Source organism: Gadus morhua, chromosome 23, assembly GCF_902167405.1.
Source record: "Gadus morhua chromosome 23, gadMor3.0, whole genome shotgun sequence".
NCBI classification, from domain to species: domain Eukaryota; kingdom Metazoa; phylum Chordata; class Actinopteri; order Gadiformes; family Gadidae; genus Gadus; species Gadus morhua.
In genome coordinates, this window is record NC_044070.1 from 8424728 (window position 1) to 8446054 (window position 21327).

Below are 21327 nucleotides of genomic sequence, written 5' to 3' on the forward strand. Positions count from 1 at the left end.
TGGAAACTACAGATACCCCCCACCTCCCTGCAATGCATATTGTATTACACTACACAAACTGAATAACACACACTAACAGTTAAAGATCTCATGGCATGATAATTTCACTTCTGAGGTATTCTAACATTAATATGAGTTCCCCTAGTCTACCTATGCTCCCCCAGTAGCTAGAAATGTTGTTGGGTGTAAAATGAGCACTAGGCATTCTCTTCCGCCTTTTCCCTGTATGTCGTCACAAGGGGAGAAGCCACCTCCCCCTTCTCTGTCTTGCAAGCCCAGAGAATTTGGCCACGAGACACGACCGTGCGAGCGCCACATGTGTTTGTGTGTGTGATTACACACACTGTAACGCAAGTGTTGTACATTTCTTTGTTATTTGGATTACCGTTCTGCTGTTGATGTTATGGCGCATAACACGTCGGTTCTTTGCCGTCTCTGGTATTTCCACAACGAGACTGTAGTGGGGGTTATCTCAGCCATGGTTGAGAAGGAATTGGGAGAAAGGAACTTTGGATTTGACTCCCTTGACTCCCTGAAGTACCCCGACATGGAGGAGAAAGGGATTGTGGCCAGCGATTGTCTCCCGCTCGAGCCCCGCTTCCCGCTCCCCGCTCCCGCTGCCGAGGAACCACCGCCACGGTGCTGCCCGCTGCAGGAGGCGGTGGTGCCTAAGCGCTGCCCGCTGCCGAAACGGTGGTCCCTCGGCAGCGAGAAGAGGGGCTCAAGCGGGAATCAATCGCGGGCAACAATCTCTTTCTCCTCCATGTCGTGGTTCAGTCTACTTCAGATTGATGTGGACGTGGAAGAACCAGAGACGTCGCAGAACCCGACGCAGTCGTTTGAGATTCATAATATCGTCTGGAGGCGCACAGCTTTTGGTCGTGATAATATGTATTATATGATATAGATATCTATGTATAATATAAAGATGTAGAGTTTCAGATATAGAGCTTCAGGAAACCCACCGGTGCACCCGGAGTGTTCTAGAATATCACAGAACACGCTGTATGCGCCTCGCCATTGCGATACATCCACTGTAAACAGAGCGCATGGTACCGTGGCCGCAAGCTGCTCAGGGCCACACCCCCACCCTCCTCCATGACCCACCTCTCTCCTCCTCTTTGCATTAAAGCTACAGACACCAAAACAGCGCGTTTGGGGACAGCTCAATGTGCGACTGGCTCGTTGTGGCTGTAACTCTGCCTCACGGCTGAATGTCGGGAACGTCTTCAAATACTGTGTTTGGGGCCCACTAATATCTATATTAAAGCACCCATAAAGTAGCATGCCATGGGACCTTTAATGAATTATGGTAGTGTAGGGTACTGTGTTTAGTGGCCATAGGCCTCGGCCCTGTAGTGCTTCTGTTGGAGCAATGTGACTAAAAGCTTTGTAATTACTTAGATGTGAAGACAAGGAATGTAGAGGAGAGGAGGTGAGGAGAGGAGTCAAGGAGAGGAAGTGGGAATAGTGCAGAGGAGCCAAGTATGGCGGGAAGAAGAGTGGAGACAGGGAACATATAGGAGTAGAGACAAGGAGGAGGAGAGAATAGGAGACAAAGAGAGGAGTGGAGACAAGGAGAGGAGAATAGCAGAGAGGAGAGGAGAGAGGAGAGGAGAGAAGAGCAGGAGGGCGGCGAGGAGATGGCATGCAGTGTGTTAACTATTACTGGATCAAAATCTAACATTGCAGCAGATTCCATGTCTTAATCATCATTAATAGAATAAATGGGAGGAAAACAGTAGCTTTTGACTTTCATGTTTTTTCAAAAAGCAGAAAAGAAACTCAATTAACCCTCTGATGATGTGAATAGTTCAGGATTGTCTCGCAACCAGGAAATGGCCAACAGACCTCAAATGACTGATGAACCCTAACGGAAATATATAAAGTGGACCTTTAGCGGACCGTATTCTAGTGGTCTGTTTAACCATACGTTCTAGAGGGTGATTCTTTAATGTTATATTTATTATTCTTCTATCTACATCATGCTGTGGTTTCACCCTCTCCTCGTTCCAGTTGCTTGGTCGTCTTGTTATTGAAACATTTCAACTAAATGTTAACAATTTAAATGAACCAACCTGGTACTGACAGAAGAAATGCTAGAAATCCTCTTGCTGCTGATCTTAAATCCATAGTGAGGCCTCTCCTCTTTCACTCAGTTGTTCTGGGAGGTATTTGAACACTCCTGAAGGTAGAACATAAAATAAAATATTTCATACTATGAGTAATGCATCAGTTTTTAAGGCTTTTTAAAATGATGAATTACTCTATGAATTACATTTGTTAAGCATTGAAATAAAGTTAAGAAAATAAAAATTCTAACTGTAGCGCAGAAAGCTGGTCTGACATCTAGTCTGTGGTTCCAGTTCATGCAGTTAGCTGAACAGACACCACAAAGTATTGAAAGACTTCCTTCCTCTTCACACTATGATTTGCAGAAAAAAGGAACAGAAGCCGGAGAACTACTGTGTCTGGTAACCCTTCCTTTTACAGTCCCCTATTTACTAGGTATTTACCTGGTAAATATATGGTAAATATAGTATATTATTGGGTAATTACCACTGGTAATAAGAAGGTAAATACAGAAGAAATACAGCTTAAGTACTAAGAAAAACCTCCACTAATACCCATCAACTCAACTAAGTACCGTGTAGTTGTAACTGTTTTACGATGGTAATAACTCAGATATAATTGTGTAGATCCCAGGAAAGTAGGCAACCAATTCTTAGAAACAACTCTTCTTGTACCCATCAATTCAAGTTACAATTGTAGTTCTCCAAGGTTTATGTTGGTAACAGCCCAGGTTTAATTATTTACTATCTAGAAATTAACATAGTACTTCCCAATAAATTACTATTTCTTATTTAGTTATTGTTCATAGCTGCTGATGTTTGAAGGACGCTCGGCTGTTTCCAGGTGGGGCTGAGCAGCGCGGACTGTATTCCAGTGCTGTTGCGGTCACAGTGATGTTCTTATCCTTAATCATTATTCCATAAGGTGTAACGTGTGTGGTATGTACTCCAGACCACTGCACGTCAACACCAGTCCAGTTGCAGAGATTGTTGAGATCAGGCCAGTCAGATCTAACCCAAAACCGGTGACATGAGTTTGCCGTTTACTTTCTTACGGAAGAATAGAAAGTTGGGTTCCAGATAAATTAGCTTTTGTACACGTCTTTAATTATATCTGGGTACACTTGGGGCAGGTGTATTTCCTCCAGAGCCCTTATCATGATGTTACGTGGGAGAGTTCTGAATGCGTCAAAAAAACGTTATTGAATTTTGCACTCTCATGTTTGAAATCATCTATAGCCGTTTTTAAACAAAACACATGTTCATTCATCCCTTGCCCCTCTATAGGCCTTTTTGCTTATTGGACAAGATGTTTGCATCCACCAGCCAGGGAAGGATACGTCTAAGAACGCATTTCATGAACACTTTGTAAATTGTTGGTAGAAGGGTAATATCCCTCCAAGTGCTGGGGTCATTCGGCACATTATTGTTCGTGGGTATTCTATGAATTAGTGCTCCTTGCCATGATTCAGGAACACGTCTGTTAATGAGACAAGTGCTGAAGATCGGTAATAGTGTTTCTTTCCAAATGCACACAAACACACACACACACACACACACACACACAAAACCAGACTCACACCCATTAATCTTCTGCCCTGCTGATCCTAACGCACACACCTTGAGGCAGCTGAACAGACACACACTCTACCACACACACACACACACACACACACACACACACACACACACACACACACACACACACACACACACACACACACACACACACACACACACGTGTCATGTCTGGTTACTTGAGTCTTACTTCTCAGAGGGTTGCTATCCCCAAGATGTGGGACAGCACAACTCTAGAGAACAACACCCATGTGTTGCTCAGTGAATGATAATCTTCCTTTTAACAATCGTTTCTTTCTTTATTTTTTTACAGACAATTTCCATCATCGGACCATCATACAGTAAAACCATCCTCCATCCCTCCCTCCATCTCTCCCTCTCCACATTAAAAAAAAACACTGAAAATACAACAACCAGAAGAGCAGGAGCACGAGTGCTTTCCGAATCAGTTATGATATTGTTGGGAAAAAATCAGATACAATGCATGCATGCTTCTTTATTGACTTCTTAAACAGCAGGTAAGTCAGGATGACAGCATTGAATCGGAGTGAAACTAGAAAAGAAAAATACAAAAAATGCTGTGATGGATTTCTATGAAATAACAGGTAAGTATATGATGGTACAGTTGTCTTACAGGCTCAAACACATTACGCTGCTACTTTTTTACAAACTTAGAAAACATATCAGCAAACTCGTCAATATAAATCAATATAACTTGTTAAACATGTAAAGAATGTGTAACACTTAGTCATTGCTTTCTGAGGGATACACACAAAGGATTACTCAAGGATTAACAGCCATGAGGTGATACAAACACGCCATCATGTCTTCTCTCGTTGTGTTTACACTGTTACTTCCTGCTTCCTGTTACTAGGTTGCTTTCAAAATAAAGGCTCCACAATACCTTTGCAACAATAAAACGTTTCAACAGTAACTTTCAGTGTCTTTTAATATAAAAACTATTCAGGGCAGAACACTCCCCGTCTGGCAATTACTGATGCCAATTAAAACTTAACTTTCCTAACTTGACCTTTGACTTTCCTTTGCCAGGAGTAAGACCACATCTGAGATAGGCCTTAAGAATGTCTTAATTTTGTCTTGCGATGTTGTCCTGACCTCGACTTTGCGGACCTTCCCATCACCACTTGGACTGGTAGAAGTGACCAAACCCATTGGCCATTCATTGCGTTGTGATTGGCTCTGTTTAAGTAGCACAATGTCTCCAACTTCCAGGTTTCGACATGCCGTGTGCCACTTACGTCTTGGTTGAAGGGTGTGGAGGTACTCATTTCTCCATCGGGTCCAAAACTCATTCACAAGTGCCTGCACTTGTTTCCACTGACACTTGAAGAGATCCTTTTCATCAAAACTGCCGGCTGGAGCAGGCACACCTGGTTTCTGGGTCAAGAGCATAGCAGGAGTCAGCAGCATTGGTGAGGAAGGATCAGAAGAGACAGGGACTAATGGTCTGGCATTGATTATCGCCGACACCTCTGCCATTAGAGCACAGAGCACTTCGTGAGTCAGGTGAGTATGTTTAGTTTGCAGGAACATGGAATCAAGTATCCTCCGGGTTACGCCAATCATGCGCTCCCACACGCCTCCCATGTGAGATGCGTGCGGGGGGTTGAATTCCCATGTACAACCATTCTCATGTAGGTACCTCAATGTGTTGGTTTGACTTGGATCATCTGGTCTCATGCCTAGTTCTGAACTGGCTCCAACAAAGTTTGTACCTCGATCCGACCTCAGTTGTTTCGCTGGTCCTCTTAAGGCAAAAAACCTTCGCAGGGCATTGATGCAACTGGCTGCATCCATGGACTGTATGACTTCCACATGCACAGCTCTAGTGCTCATGCATGTGAAAAGTATGGCCCACCGCTTACTCTGAGCTGCGCCACCTCTAGTGCGTCGGGTGACCACCTCCCAGGGACCAAAAACGTCTAATCCCACATATGTGAATGGTGGTGACAAGCTTAGACGCTCTGGAGGGAGGTCAGCCATATTTGGACCTCAAGTTTTCCTCTCAGCTTGCGGCAGGTGACACAGCTATGAAGGACTGAACTTATCAGCCTCTTACCAGCAACAATCCACAGGCCTGCAGCTCTTATTGCACCTTCAGTGAATTGCCGTCCTTTGTGTTCCACCTTTGTGTGGTAATGATTCACCAGTAATGTTGTAACATGACTTTGTTTTGGGAGAATGATTGGATTTTTCACCTCTGGTTCAATTGATGCAGATCTCAGACGTCCCCCAATTCGTAAGAGACCATCACACATGAAGGGATCAAGGTTCAAGATTGCACTTGATCTCGAAATTGCTCTGTTCTCTTGTAGTGCAGTGTACTCTTCTGTATAAGTGTCTCTTTGTACAGACTTGAGTATGGCCAGCTTGGCTGCTGCCAGTTCCTCTGGGCTACGTGGCTTATTGCACTGATGCCATCTTTTGCATGTAGTCGGTGAGTCAGACCTGTATGAATGAGTTTGATGGATCAAGAAGGAAACTGCTCTCAGCAAAGACTCCCAAGTGGAGAAGCGCTGGAAACGTCCTGAGGTAAGTTTACATTCACTTATGCGAGTAGCAAAAGTGGTCAGCTGAGGTCTCACATCTGCATCTGTTTCAGGATCCACCAGCTTAAAGGACTCATTTGTTTCGGCCAGAAGTGGTTTGTGAAGGAACTCTGGCCCTGTAAACCACATACTGTTGGTGAGCTGTGACGCGGGCACAGACCTGGTGGTCAGATCAGCTGGGTTTTGATCCGTAGGCACATGATGCCACTGTTGGGGAGAGGTTGTCCTGCGTATCCGGTGAACACGATTGTGTACATACACAAAGAATCGCTTAGAGTTATTGTGTATGTAGCCGAGGACAACTTTGCTGTCACAGTAAAACCTCACTGCGTCTGGCTTGTGGTCAAGCTCGTCGAGGATCAGTTCAGCCATCTCGACAGCCAGCACAGTGCCACATACTTCGAGGCGAGGGATGGTGGGCTCTGGTTGAGGGGCTAGCTTTGCTTTCCCGAGCACAGTGATTCTTTCCATGTTTCCCACTTGTTTAACTTGTCTGCAGGAAGTTCAGTGTCCCATTCATGAACGTCAGCAGAAAGTTCTCTGAGCAGTGCTCGGCCCCTGATGGTCACTGGTGCGACCAAGCCCAATGGGTCAAAGAGGCTATTGACGGTGGATAGCACTCCACGGCGGGTGAACGGCTTGTCGTTGACTGCAACTCTGAATGTGAAAGTGTCAGAGTCTATGTTCCAGCACAAACCAAGGCTTCTTTGTACTGGAAGCACTTCTTCATCAAGGCCCAAGTCTTTTAGGCCCGCAGCCAGTTCTCCAGGTGTGAAAGCTTGCAACACTGTTAGAGGCGATTTTATGCAGTTTAAGATTTGATTCTGTCAGTGAAGCTTGAGTGCGCTTGAGCAGATCAATGGCTTCGGCTTCAGTTGGGAGGGAGATGAGCCCATCATCCACATAAAAGTGTCGCTCAACAAAGTGGCGAGAGTCAGAGCCGTACTTCTGTTCACCTTCCTGGGCAGCTCTACGAAGGCCATATATAGCTACTGCAGGTGAAGGGCTGTTTCCAAACACATGGACTCGCATTCTATACTCTGCCACCTCCTTACTAAGATCGTTATCCTTGTGCCAGAGGAACCTTAAGTAATTTCTGTGGTCTTCCCTCACCAAAAAACCATAGAACATCTGTTGGATGTCAGCGGTTAGGGCAACAAGCGCCTTTCTGAACCTGAGCAGTACTCCAAGGAGGGAGTTGTTCATGTCGGGGCCTGAAAGCAAGACGTTGTTTAGGGAGATGCCACATTCTTGTGCACTCGAGTCGAACACAACCCGTATCTGACCCGGCTTTTGGGGGTGATACACCCCAAAAATGGGTAAGTACCAACACTCTGCATTCTCGGGGACAGGGGGAGCTTCCTCAGCGTGTCCATTTTCAAAGAGCTTCTCCATAAAGGCAACAAACTGTTCTTTCATTTCAGAATTTTTGTTCAGTGTACGTTGCAAGGAGTGGAGGCGAGAGAGGGCATGAGCTCGGTTACTTGGAAGGCGTGGTCTGGGTGACCTGAATGGTAAGGGACCAATCCAGCTGTTCTTCTCATCTCTCTGGAGCTCTTCCTGCATGATCTCCAGAATTGTTTCATCCTCGAAAGGCAAAGCAGGTTTGTCATCATTCTCTGTTCTCCTGAACACACTGCATCCAAGTTTTTCTTCGGCAGGCACACTGATGGCAGAATAGCTGGACTGTTGGGTAGAAAGGCCGTGCCTGTGCTCCCCGCCGTAGCTCGCTTTTTCTTTAACACAGATGTGTTTCTGACAGTGTGTTAGAAAAGATGGACGTCCATTTTGCAGGACGTTGGTCTTAAAGACAGCTACAGTGGGCTTGTGAGCACTGTCAATGCAGACCTCCCCCACTATCACCCACCCTAAATCCAAACGCTGGGCAAAAGGTGCATTGTGTGGCCCATTGATTTGCTGTCTCACCTTGTGAACACGTATGAGGTCCCGTCCTAGGAAGATCAGGATCTGCGCTTCAGGATCAGGCTTTGGGATGTGAGGTGCCACAGGTCTTAAGTGAGCATGGGAAAGAGCAACCTCTGGTGAGGGGATTTCTGAACGATTGGTCATGATCTCATTACATTCAATGAGTGGCGGTAAATCTAAACACACTTCACAATTCATTGCTTCTATCTGAAAACCAACTGCCTTCCTTCCAGTCATTTCAATGGTACCAGCACAGGTTCTCATCAAGTAGGGTGCCTCGGATGCCAAAGAGCTGGAAAAACTCAGCTCTAGCCAGGGAGCGATTGCTTTGGTCGTCAAGGATAGCATACATCTTGACTGAGCGTTCCTTTTGTCCCTGTGGGAAAACTTGCACCAAGCATATCTTTGCGCAAGATCGTGCTGGGAGGCCTTCTCCACATACCTCAGTGCACCTTGAAGTTACTTCTGGAGGTTGGTTGTTTTGCGGCTCTATGTCTGGCTCAGTCGCAGGTGACACTGCTGGTGAGAGGCTAGCGTCTGGATGCATGGCCGTGCAGTGTCGGTCACTCTCACACTCATTACATTTCAGCTCCACAGGACATTCTCTGGCCATGTGAGTAGCAGAGCAGCACCTAAAACATCGTCTGTGATCTTTCAGCAAATCTCTGCGCTCTGTCAGCGGCTTCATTTGAAAGGCTGCATTTTTCCAGAGGATGAGCTTTATTGTGAAGTGGACAGTATTTAGCTGGATCCCACCTACTTTTCTTATCCATCTCTGCTCTATACGTCGAGCTTGAGCCTGCTGTAACTGACACGTCTGTCTTATGGACAGATATAGCCGCCTTCACACCATCATGCTTTGCTGTGGGCCTTTCATTATGGTAATGGGTACGGCTGCTGTTCATCAAGACAAAGCTGGGATAATTTCTGGCCTTTGCCTCACTGCTGACAAAGTCGGCAAAGAAAGAGAACGGGGGATAACAAACTCTGTGATGTTCTTTATACCTTGACCCAGTAGACAGCCATTTTTCTTGTAAGTTTGGTGGCAACTTTTCAACGATGGGGTTAATGCCCCGAGGTGTGTCAAGGTAACTGAGTCCAGATAAGTACCCGTCTTCTTTAGCTGAGAGCAGCTCCATGAGCAGGTCACTAAGTTCTCTTAGTTTAATGTTCTCCTTTGAAATAAGACGAGGAAAATTATCCAGCCGCCTGAATAGAGCACTCTCTATCACTTCAGGGTTGGCATAGCACTCTCCGAGTCTTGTCCAAGACAGCCGAAGCGCCGCTTGAGGGTTGGTGACGTGTACTGCTCGAATTCTTTTAACATGTTCAGATGATTCCCTTCCCAGCCATTTTACCAGTAGATCTAACTCTTCACTAGCTGATAGGTCTAAGTCCTGAGTGGCGTTAAAGAAGGAGGACTGCCATGCTCTGAAGCTCTCAGGCTGATCATCAAATTTAGTAAGACCTGTTGTTATTAACTCCCTGCGAGCCAGATATTTAGCAAAGTCTATCATGTTAGAAGATGGAGTAATAGCAGAGCCCTGTGCGTTGTACCTAGGAGAATGGTCTGAATAATGGCTTGGGTGCTCAGGCGGATGTGTCTTGTGCACAGGTGTTGATACGTACTGTCTTGACGTTGTGGGCGAGCCATCATGGTTGTAGGCGGGACCTGATTCAGGGACCTCCTGCCTTGTCAGTGGCTGTGTCTCTGTGATATGGGGAGGGGGCGGTGTGTCTGAGGCAGGTGTGTTTGGATTGAAGCTGACCTGAGCCTGATGTTACAAATATGCTTCTGTTCGCTGTCGAATTGACTGTGGTGAGACGTCACTCCTGACGACGCTGTGCATGTCCTCACATTCTTTTCTTGCTGCAGCCTCTAAAACTTCAGCCTCTGCGTTGGCGGCAGCAGCTTCTTTTTCCAGTTCTAGTGCTTCTAGGTTTGCTTCTAGTGTAGCCTTTTCCAAATCTAACTTGGCTTTCTGTTTCTTCAATTCCAACTCTTTTTGTTCTAATGTGACTCTGGTGCGTGCGGCTTCAGCTGCAGCTCTGGCCTTAGCAGCGGCACTAGCCACTGAGCACTTGGAAGAAGATGTGCCCTTGGAGCTGGGCTCTGATGATGCTTTTTCATCCTTTTGTGTTGTCTGGGCTTCCATAACTGTGGCAGATGAATCCTTCTGACAGTATGACTTTTCACTGTACTGTTCTCTCTATGTGTTTTACTTCCAAAGTGTTAACATAGATAAACAGCCAGCCAAACTCCTTTTCAAGAGCCAGGAAGTGAGCGTGCATGCTCCTTTATTGACTTCTTAAACAGCAGGTAAGTCAGGATGACAGCATTGAATCGGAGTGAAACTAGAAAAGAAAGATACAAAAAATGCTGTGATGGATTTCTATGAAATAACAGGTAAGTATATGATGGTACAGTTGTCTTACAGGCTCAAACACGTTACGCTGCTACTTTTTTACAAACTTAGAAAACATATGAGCAAACTCGTCAATATAAATCAATATAACTTGTTAAACATGTAAAGAATGTGTAACACTTACAGTCATTGCTTTCTGAGGGATACACACAAAGAATTACGCAAGGATTAACAGCCATGAGGTGATACAAACACGCCATCATGTCTTCTCTCGTTGTGTTTACACTGTTACTTCCTGCTTCCTGTTACTAGGTTGCTTTCAAAATAAAGGCTCCACAATACCTTTGCAACAATAAAACGTTTCAACAGTAACTTTAAGTGTCTTTTAATATAAAACCTATTCAGGGCAGAACACTTACTAAACAGACATCTTTTCAAAGTGATGGTGGGACCAGAGTAGAACGAATTGCATTGCTCTTAATCACAGCTAGAGTCTCAAAGGCCTTCACTTGCCCACATTATAGGATTCTAAATACTGCCTAAACCTATTAAACTCATATCTAAACATCTACATAATGTAGAAGTGTGTGTTACGACTAGACCTACCTCAGGAGAACGTGACAATAGATGGAGTCAACCCATTAAAAGTAGTCATTTATTAAAAAAGCGTTGAAATCAAAAAATATCAGAATGAGGCATGAAAAACATTTTTTTGTTAATGTAAGCATCACATAAGGTCAAAGGTCAAATGAGATTGGATACTTTCATTTTCACGTTGATTGATTACCGTAATATATATACAATTGATTAATATAGCACAGTAATGGTAATGACATCACAGGATCACCCTACTGAAATATTACCATTAATAAAATGCAAAGATCCCATATTTATGATAGAGAAGTAGAAAACAGTAGAAAACAGCCTTGGGATGTTCAGCAGACAATCAGCTATCCTATTGTCCTGTTTCAACTGGATGAATCAGACACTATACTCAGTAACACTATTTAAATCCTACTGCCGCTACTGGTTCACACTCTGGGGTGTTTATTTGACGGTGCTTACAACTCTGAGGTTCCTCCCATCTCCGTCTGGTCCTGGTCCCTGAAAGAAGACAGAGGAGTTATGAACTTCAGTCTCCCTGTAAAGCAGAGCCATTAAGTTACAAAACATAGAGTCTATGTTGACCACAGAGTACAGGACCTCATCTGTGTGATCTGATTGGACACAGGAGCAAGCCAATCAGTGAGGCACTTACTGGTTGTCTGAGGAAGAGGTGTGGATGATGGCACAGTGATGGCCATCCTGTGCATTCAGGATTAGGACTGATCCATATGCCGGCATAGGCCTGATCAATTGTGTTTTAATATCTTTAGCATTCATATTATTTCAGTCTATTCTTTTCATAGGCTACTCTGCTGTCGGCCTTGATGGGGAGATATTTTAACCCTTTTTAACCCCATTTTCCTGCGACATTCCTGCGTCTCCCCCTCCTGCATAGCCCGTTTCAGCACCGTGTCAGTGGACAGATACAATCCTACGAACGTCGTGAGTGCAGTGTTCATGTTAAGAGGAGTTTCAGGAAACGCACCAAAGGAATTCACGATGGTTCGCAAGATCCATCGTGAGAATGATTGTAGGAGCGAAGATCCATCGTTATTGGGAAACGAGGCCCAGGCTTGGCATGCACAATCATTATGGCACTGAATAAAGGCTATAAGCAACAGTTCTCTAACTCTTAGTTACATGATTGAGAGTGGCAACAGAAGGCTAACCAGGTCACCAGATATAAATTGTCCATTGTCGCTACAAGATAAGGGACATTAGGTTTGGATGTGATGCTACTTCTTCCAGGATCTTACTCTTGCAAGTTCCTTTAACTTTTGCTTCAAATGGATTCTGTTGTGCCATGATGTAGAGACAGCTGTAGAGGCCAGTTCCTTCTCTAGTGTGTCCTGAATCTTACTGAATCCTTACCTGTTACCAGTAAGGCTTCCGCATAAAGAAGCAACTTGCAGTCAACTGCCCTATCATAACATTGACATGAATCAAATACAAAACAGGGCCAAGGATTTATCCCAGGGGGACCCCACAAGTCAACTATCTGGCCACTGATACAATCCCTCTGACCTGGCCCACCATCATCTATCCGTCAAATACCATTTAAACCTTTCTATTGATGTGTTCCTTTGCCATGAACATTTTACGTTCATTAACAAAATGGTGTTGTTAATGATTTCTAAGGTTCTTTACTGATCGTTAATCTTGCAAGTTTTTTAAATGTCTAAAATATCACCAGTAATCCATGTAGCTGTCTTCTGTTTTTAATCATTTTGTATCAATGGAGTTAATGTATCAAGAACTAACCAGAAAATATTTGAAGATAACCCATGGTATATCTACATTGTCACAATTTAGTTCACCTGACCAATCCTGCTCCCTTTATGTGTGAATAAATCACACTTTTGTGGAACGCTTCATGAAACACATAATGCACATATAGGATTTGACGTAAGAAAAAGAAAATAGCTTAGCTTGTGATCCCTAATGCCCATGTTTAAAGCGCCTGACATTTACCCGATACAATCATAAAATCTATAAATGATGCTCTATTCCATTGGTTCTCAAACTGTGTTACACGTACAACGAGTGGAACGCGTGCGCTATTCAGTGGTACGCAAAGGAATTCATTCTGTGTGTCTTAGTAGAGGATGAGTTAGTAATAAAAGGCCTCCTGTGTCTCACCTCCTCCACAGTATCTGGCCTTCCTCCCTGTCCACACGCTTTACTGGAGGCCCTCTTTCTTCTTGAAAAGAGAACAGAGAGATGAAGAAGCAACAGGAGAAGTGAAGGAATGGAAAACAAGATAGAGAGAATGTATCACCTCATCCAGAGGAATACAAGGAGGAGTACGGTGGCCAGTAGGACAACAATGCCTCTCACAGCTACTGTTGTTGTCCATGATGATGTCGTCAGTGCAACATCAGTCGATTTCAAACCCTGAATAAAAACTACAACATAAATGGGCCAATGTTTAACTGTGTGCCTGTGTTGAATGTGTGTGTGTGTGTGTGTGTGTGTGTGTGTGTGTGTGTGTGTGTGTGTGTGTGTGTGTGTGTGTGTGTTTTCAAAATGACCAATTACCTTTAATTAACAGAAAGGTGGAATTATGAAATCCGATTGCATTATGGGCTTGGCAGTAATAGTTTCCTCCGAGATCAGATGTGATATTAGTGATGGTGTAGTTCTGTCCTGATCCTTTCACTGAGTCTTCATGTTCCTTGAACCAGGTGTAATTAGCAACTTTGTTGGCATCACTGCTGCAGCTCAGAGTCACTGAACTGCCCTCCTCTATTTCACCAGAGGGACTCACGGTCACCGAGGGGGTATTTGGATCATCTGTTTTGAACACAAAATAACAATATCCATCCTTAAGTTATGAAACCGTGTTTAGCAACAACTGCAATTTCAGGGAAACATAGTTGTTTACAGGCAAGCAGTTATACATGAATACCAGCCCTAAATTTAAAGAGAAGATATGCCAAGTTTTTTACAGATTAATCAGATTGTCAACTCACATGTAACATTTAAGAACATTGAGTTAGAGCTCAAATGTCCATATTTGTTCTCTGCGTGACAGCGGTACGTTCCTCTGTCTTCAGGGCGGACTGAAGGGAAGGTATGACGTTGACTTGGTCCCCAGAGCAGAGGTTGGTTGTTCTTGAACCAGGTGTACTCAGCTGCTGGGTTAGCATCACTGCTGCAGCTCAGAGTCACTGAACTGCCCTCCTCTATTTCACCAGAGGGACTTGATGACCAAAATGTGTGTTTAGGCCCATCTGGAGACACATAGAAACATATAACAACAGCATTTATATTCATGACAGTATTAATGATATTAAAAATCACATTGTGGCAAAGTTTGGGTTCATAATTAATGCTAACAAGTTAAGACAATTCTCTATTGTGTTTTACTCACATTTAACACCAATAGTGTTGTCGACAGATCTTTTCCCTAACGTATTCTGAGCCTCACAGCGATACTGTCCAGAGTCTGAAGACACGATGTAGCTAAAGACGAGTTGTGGTCCCTGGTTCTTCTTTCTGGAGGAACGATCTGTATTAACCTTGAACCAGGTGTACTTAGCTGCTGGGTTGGCATCACTGCTGCAGCTCAGAGTCACTGAACTGCCCTCCTTTATTTCACCAGAGGGACTCACGGTCACTGAGGGGGTCTTTGGAGCGTCTGTCATGAACACAAAATCTCACGACTTGAGACACAAAGAAACATGTAAAAACAGCTTGCAAATTTGTATTCATGACAGTGTTAATGTAATGATAATGAAAATGATTACATTAGTGAAGAAGTTTGGGTTAACCATAAATGTTGACATGCTGTATTTAAGCTCATTTTATTGTGTGTTTTATTTACTCACGTTTAACATCAACAGACTTGGTGAATGATTTTTTCCCCAGCTTATTCGTAGCGTCACAGCGATATTGTCCAGAGTCTGAAGACCAGATGTAGCTAATGATGAGCTGTGGTCCCTGGTACATGTGGCTAGAGTAACGATCAGTAGTATCCCTGAACCAGGTGTACTTAGCTGTTGGGTTGGCATCACTGCTGCAGCTCAGAGTCACTGAACTGCCCTCCTTTATTTCACCAGAGGGCCTCACGGTCACTGAGGGGGTCTTTGGAGCATCTGTTATGCATGAACACAAAATCTCACGACTTGACACAAAGAAACATGTAAAAACAACATGTACATTTATATTCATGACAGTGTTAATGACAATGAAAATCACAAAGTGGAGAAGTTTGGGTTAATCATAAATGTTGAAAAATGTAAGCTAATTTTTTTGCGTATTTTCTTTACTCACATTTAACATCAATAGTGTTGTCAACATATCTTTTCCCTATCGTATTCTGAGCCTCACAGCGATACTGTCCAGAGTCTGAAGACACGATGTAGCTAAAGACGAGTTGTGGCCCCTGGTTCATCTTTCTGGGAGAACGATCTGTATTAACCTTGAACCAGGTGTACTCAGCTGCTGGGTTGGCATCACTGCTGCAGCTCAGAGTCACTGATCTGCCCTCCTTTATTTCACCAGAGGGACTCACGGTCACTGAGGGGGTCTTTGGAGCGTCTGTCATGAATACAAAATAACAATGTCCATCCTAAAGTTATGAAACCGTGTTTAGCAGCAACTGATATGCCAGGATGATAAGTGTGTCATTGCAGGCATGAAGTAATACATGAATATATCAGTTCTACATTTTAAAGACCAGATGTAGAAATTATGTAAACATATTATACAGATTTTAACTCACACTGGACATCCATGATTATCGAGTTAGAGCTCAGTTGTCCATATTTGTTCTCTGCTTGACAGCGGTACGTTCCTCTGTCTTCAGGGCGGACTGAGGGGAAGGTATGAGGTTGACTTGGTCCCCAGAGCAGACGTTGGTTGTTCTTGAACCAGGTGTACTCAGCTGCTGGGTTGGCATCACTGCTGCAGCTCAGAGTCACTGAACTGCCCTCCTCTATTTCACCAGAGGGACTCACGGTCACTGAGGGGGTCTTTGGAGCGTCTGTCATGAATACAAAATCATCAATGTTCTTCCTGAAGTTATGAAGCCATGTTTAGTATTAAGTAAGGTGCCATGTTACAGAATATTTTTTTTACTAATAAAACACTACTACATATTTACTGCCCATCTGGAGACACATAGAAACATGTACAACAGCACGTACATTTATAATCATGACAGTATTAATGATAATAAAAATGTTCATGGATTTATTATAAAATGAACTTAATGAATACTAATGTGGACCAGATTCAACTATTTATTTTATAACATCTGTAATATGATGTTAAATATATGTTGTACTCACATTTCACGGTTATATAGATCAACTCAGATTTTGTCCTTAGCTCACTCTGAACTAGACAGTAGTACTGTCCAGAGTCTGAGGACAGGATGCTTCTAAAGGCGAGCTGTGGTCCCTGCTTCATCTCTCTGGAGCTATAGTCTGAACTAACACTGAACCAGGTGTACTCAGCTGCTGGGTTAGCATCACTGCTGCAGCTCAGAGTCACTGAACTGCCCTCCTCTATTTCACCAGAGGGACTCACGGTCACTGAGGGGGTCTTTGGAGCATCTGTTAACAGTTACATTTCATTAATCATATTCATTAATCATTAATACCGGCAGATTGAGTCCTTTTAACGATAAAGCGAGGAATGTATGTATGTATTTATGTATGTGTGTATGTGTGTGTGTGTGTGTGTGTGTGTGTGTGTGTGTGTGTGCGTGTGTGCGTGTGTGTGTGTGTGTGTGTGTGTGTGTGTGTGTGTGTGTGTGTATGTATGTATGTATGTATGTATGTATGTATGTATGTATGTATGTATGTATGTATGTATGTATGTATGCATGTATGTATGTATGCATGTATGCATGTATGCATGTATGTATGTATGTATGTATGCATGCATACATGCATGCATGTATGTATGTATGTATATATATATTTACATTTAGGGCATTTAGAAGACGCTTTTATCCAAAGCGACTTACAATACATTTGTCATAAGAAGTGAACCAATATATCCGTGTCGGTACAGTAAAGATGTTCATAGAACCAAGTGCAAGTACTAACAATCGCTAGGCTAACAGATTCCCTGTATACAGCAGTGATAGCAGCTACTACAGAAGCTACACATAAGTATGACCTCTGTATATCTCTAGGACTGTTCATCTGATCTACTTCATGCTTGCCGTGCGTATTGCTGAGATCTGAGGATGTGCAGTGTTGACTTATTTGGACACACAACACGTTCAACATTAACATACTTTGAACTAAACTGTGCAGCAGTGGGGCGGGGCTTCAGGGCTCTGCAGTGGACTTGGTCACTGTACTTGGATGCTGGATACACAACCGTTATATTAGTCTAACAATAACTAGAAGTGTCTCTGTATGTCTGAATGTCCTTTATCAACTTCTCTTGTCGCGGGCGTGTTACTGAGAACACAGGAAGTGCCGTGTCGAGGGTGAAGTATTTTAAAGGAGTGACGTTTGATAAAGCTGCTAGCAGCAACACAGGAGGCCAAGCGATCGGCCCGTTCAGCAGAGGCTCCTTTTGAACGGGCTCTGCACTGGTTCATGGTAACATGTAGTACTGTACCCTAAAGGGTCCATTACATCTGGTATCATGTCAGTGTACGGCGGAGGGGACTTACACACTAAAGGAGAGCGGAGACGTTCGTATCCTTCAACAGCACATGAATAGCTGTCTCCAGACTGATTGTAGGCCCCGTAGTTCAATCCCTGTCCTACATTCTGTCCATTCCTGAACCAGATGTAGCGAAGGTCACCAGCTAGACCACACATACTGTGACACTCCAGCTCTGCCCAGGTAGGACTGGTAGGGTCAGGAAAGGACACATTCACCTGGAGGTCTGGGTGTACGACAATTATAAAAGATATTTAAGGTAACATGTAACACAAACCTTCTAGAACCCACTAACACACACACACACACATACACACACACACACACACACACACACACACACACACACACACACACACACACACACACACACACACACACACACACACAAATAACAACAACGCACTACACACATGTACACCCATTGGTAATCCAAGTTTACCTGTTACAGATAACGTCACTCCAGGGTCACCAGTATATTCCCCATCTCTTTGGTTTGTTGTAAACCTAAACTTGTAGACAGCAGAGTCACTCTGTCTCAGGTCTTTGATTCTCAGGGAACATGTTCCATGACATTTAGACCCGGAACAGCTGACCTCTCCACAGCTGGATTCAACACGACCTGTATAGTCTGTATCGTGTACCAGATCAACAGGCTGATGGTTGTCTTCTTTAGTAAACCACAGTGTTGTGACTGTGGTAGGGCGGTACTGTACGTTGTCAGGGTATTCATAGGTGCAGTTGATTTCAACCATTGCTCCTCTTAAAGCACAGACATTACTAGATGAGTAAGTAACTGTCCAGTCATCATTACCCTGAAGCACTGTGAAAAAACAAACACATCTCATTGAGAATGAACAAGACACAGAGGGTTCACCTGATGAACAGACCAGAAGATCCATGAAGAGATGGAGGCTGGTGGGTGGAGATGGAAACTACAGATACCCCCCACCCCCCTGCAATGCATAATGTATTACCCTATACTAACTGAGTAACACACACTAACAGTTAAGGATCTCATGGCATGATAATTTCACTTCTGAGGTATTCTAACATTAATATGAGTTCCCCTAGTCTACCTATGCTCCCCCAGTAGCTAGACATTTTGTTGGGTGTAAAACGAGCACGAGTCATTCTCCTCCGCCTTTTCCCCGTATGTCGTCATAAGGGGAGAAGCCACCTCCCCCTTCTCTGTCTTGCAAGCCAAGAGAATTTGGCCATGAGACACGACGGTTTGAGCGCCACATGTGTTTGTGTATGTGATTACACACACTGTAACGCAAGTGTTGTACACTTCTTTGTTATTTGGATTACCGTTCTGCTGTTGATGTTATGGCGCATAACACGTCGGTTCTTTGCCGTCTCTGGTATTTCCACAACGAGACTGTAGTGGGGGTTATCTCAGCCATGGTTGGGAAGGAATTGGGGGAAAGGAACTTTGGATTTGACTCCCTTGCCTCCCTGAAGTACCCCGACATGGAGGAGAAAGGGATTGTGGCCATCGATTGTCTCCCGCTCGAGCCCCGCTTCCCGCTGCCCGCTGCCGAGGGACCACCTCCTCGGCGCTGCCCGCTGCAGGAGGCGGTGGTGCCTCGGCAGCGAGAAGAGGGGCTCAAGCGGGAATCAATCGCGGGCAACAATCTTTCTCCTCCATGTCGTGGTTCAGTCTACTTCAGATTGATGTGGACATGGAAGAACCAGAGACGTCGCAGAACCCGTCGTTTGCGATTCATAATACCGTCTGGATGCGCACAGCTTTTGGCCGTGATAATATATATGATATGATATATATATCTATGTATAATATAAAGATATAGAGCTTCAGATATAGAGCTTCAGGACTCCCACCGGAGCGTTCTAGAATATATCAGAACAAGCTGTGTGCGCCTCGCCATTGGGATACATCCACTGTAAACAGAGCCCATGGTACCGTGGCCGCAAGCTGCTCAGGGCCACACCCCCACCCCTTGACCCGCCTCTGTCCTCCTCTTTGCATTAAAGCAACAGACACCAAAACAGCGTGTTTGGGGAAAGCTTAATGTGCGACTGGCTCGTAGTGGCTGTAACTCTGCCTCACGGCTGAATTTTGGGAGCGTCTTCAAATACTGTGTTAGGGGCTCACTAATATCTATATTAAAGCACCCATAAAGTAGCATGCCATGGGACCTTTAATGTATTATGGTAGTGTAGGGTACTGTGTTTAGTGGCCATAGGCCTCGGCCCTGTAGTGCTCCTGTTGGAGCTATGTGACTAAAAGCTTTGTAATTACTTAGATGTGAAGACAAGGAATGTAGAGGAGAGGAGGTGAGGAGAGGAGGTGAGGAGAGGAGTCAAGGAGAGGGAGTGGGAATAGTGCAGAGGAGACAAGTATGGCGGGAAGAAGAGTGGAGACAGGGAACATATAGGAGTAGAGACAAGGAGGAGGAGAGAATAGGAGAAAAATAGAGGAGAGGAGACAAAGAGAGGAGAGGAGACAAGGAGAGGAGAATAGCAGAGAGGAGAGGAGAGAGGAGGGGAGAGGAGAGAGGAGGGGAGAGGAGAGCAGGAGAGAGGCGAGGAGATGGCATGCAGTATCTTAACTATTACTGGATCATAATTCTAACATTGCAGCAGATTCCATGTCTTAATCATCATTAACAGAATAAATGGGAGGAAAACAGTAGCTTTTGACTTTTATGTTTTTTCAAAAAGCAGAAAAGTAACTCAATTAACCCTTTGATGATGTGAATAGTTCAGGATTGTCTCGCAACCAGGAAATGGCCAACAGACCTCAAATGACAAATGAACCCTAACGGAAATATGTAAAGTGGACCTTTAGCAGACCGTATTCTAGTGGTCTGCTTAACCATACATTCTAAAGGGTGATTCTTTAATGTTATATTAATTATTCTTCTATCTACATCATGCTGTGGTTCCACCCTCTCCTCGTTCCAGTTGCTTGGTCGTCTTGTTATTGAAACAGTTCAACTAAATATTAAGAATTTAACCAACCTGGTACTGACAGAAGGAAAGCTAGAAATCCTCTTGCTGCTGATCTTAAATCCATAGTGAGTCCTCTCCTCTCTCACCCTGTTGTTCTGGGAGGTATTTGAACACTCCTGAAGGTAGAACATAAAATAAAATAGTTCATACTATGAGAAATACATCCGTTTTCAACACTTTTTAAAATGCTGTTTATTCGTTAAGCATTGAAATAAAGTTAAGAAAAGAAAAATTCTTACTGTAGCGCAGAAAGCTGGTCTGACATCTAGTCTGTGGTCCCAGTTTATCATGCAGTTAGCTGAACAGACACCACAAAGTATTGAAAGACTTCCTTCCTCTTCACACTATGATTTGCAGAAAAAGGAACAGAAGCCTGAGAACTACTGTGTCTGGTAACCCTTCCTTTTACAGTCCCCTAATTACTAAGTATTTACCTGGTAAATATATGGTAAATATAGTAAATTATTGGATAATTACCAATGGTAATAAGAAGGTAAATACAGAGGAAATACAGCTTAAGTACTTAGAAAAACCTCCACTATTACCCATCAACTCAACTAAGTACTGAGTAGTTGTAACTGGTTTAGGTTGGTA

General features: G+C 43.9%; 1 protein-coding gene and 2 long non-coding RNA genes across 3 annotated transcripts in view; all 3 read right to left on the reverse strand.

Annotated features, from left to right (window-relative positions):
- The window catches only part of LOC115537652 (B-cell receptor CD22), a 22506-nt gene extending 4597 nt beyond the window's left edge, over positions 1-17909 (reverse strand). Inside the window, exons 1-5 of the mRNA XM_030349697.1 lie at positions 17759-17909; positions 16413-16679; positions 15845-16105; positions 15394-15660; positions 14091-14351 (exon numbers count right to left, since the gene is read on the reverse strand). Coding sequence (XP_030205557.1) covers positions 14091-14351; positions 15394-15660; positions 15845-16105; positions 16413-16679; positions 17759-17909 — 1207 coding nt within the window. The remainder of the gene's footprint in view (positions 1-14090; positions 14352-15393; positions 15661-15844; positions 16106-16412; positions 16680-17758) is intronic.
- LOC115536930 (uncharacterized) lies at positions 10410-11821 on the reverse strand. The gene is made up of 3 exons (XR_003974739.1): positions 11771-11821; positions 10697-11616; positions 10410-10501 (listed from the first exon to the last, which is right to left on the reverse strand). It is a non-coding gene; the product is annotated as an uncharacterized LOC115536930 (long non-coding RNA).
- Positions 17910-18388: 479 nt separating the features above from the next.
- LOC115536934 (uncharacterized) lies at positions 18389-21042 on the reverse strand. Its single transcript, XR_003974743.1, has 3 exons — positions 20973-21042; positions 20743-20849; positions 18389-18574 (listed from the first exon to the last, which is right to left on the reverse strand). It is a non-coding gene; the product is annotated as an uncharacterized LOC115536934 (long non-coding RNA).
- Between the last annotated feature and the right edge of the window lie 285 nt (positions 21043-21327).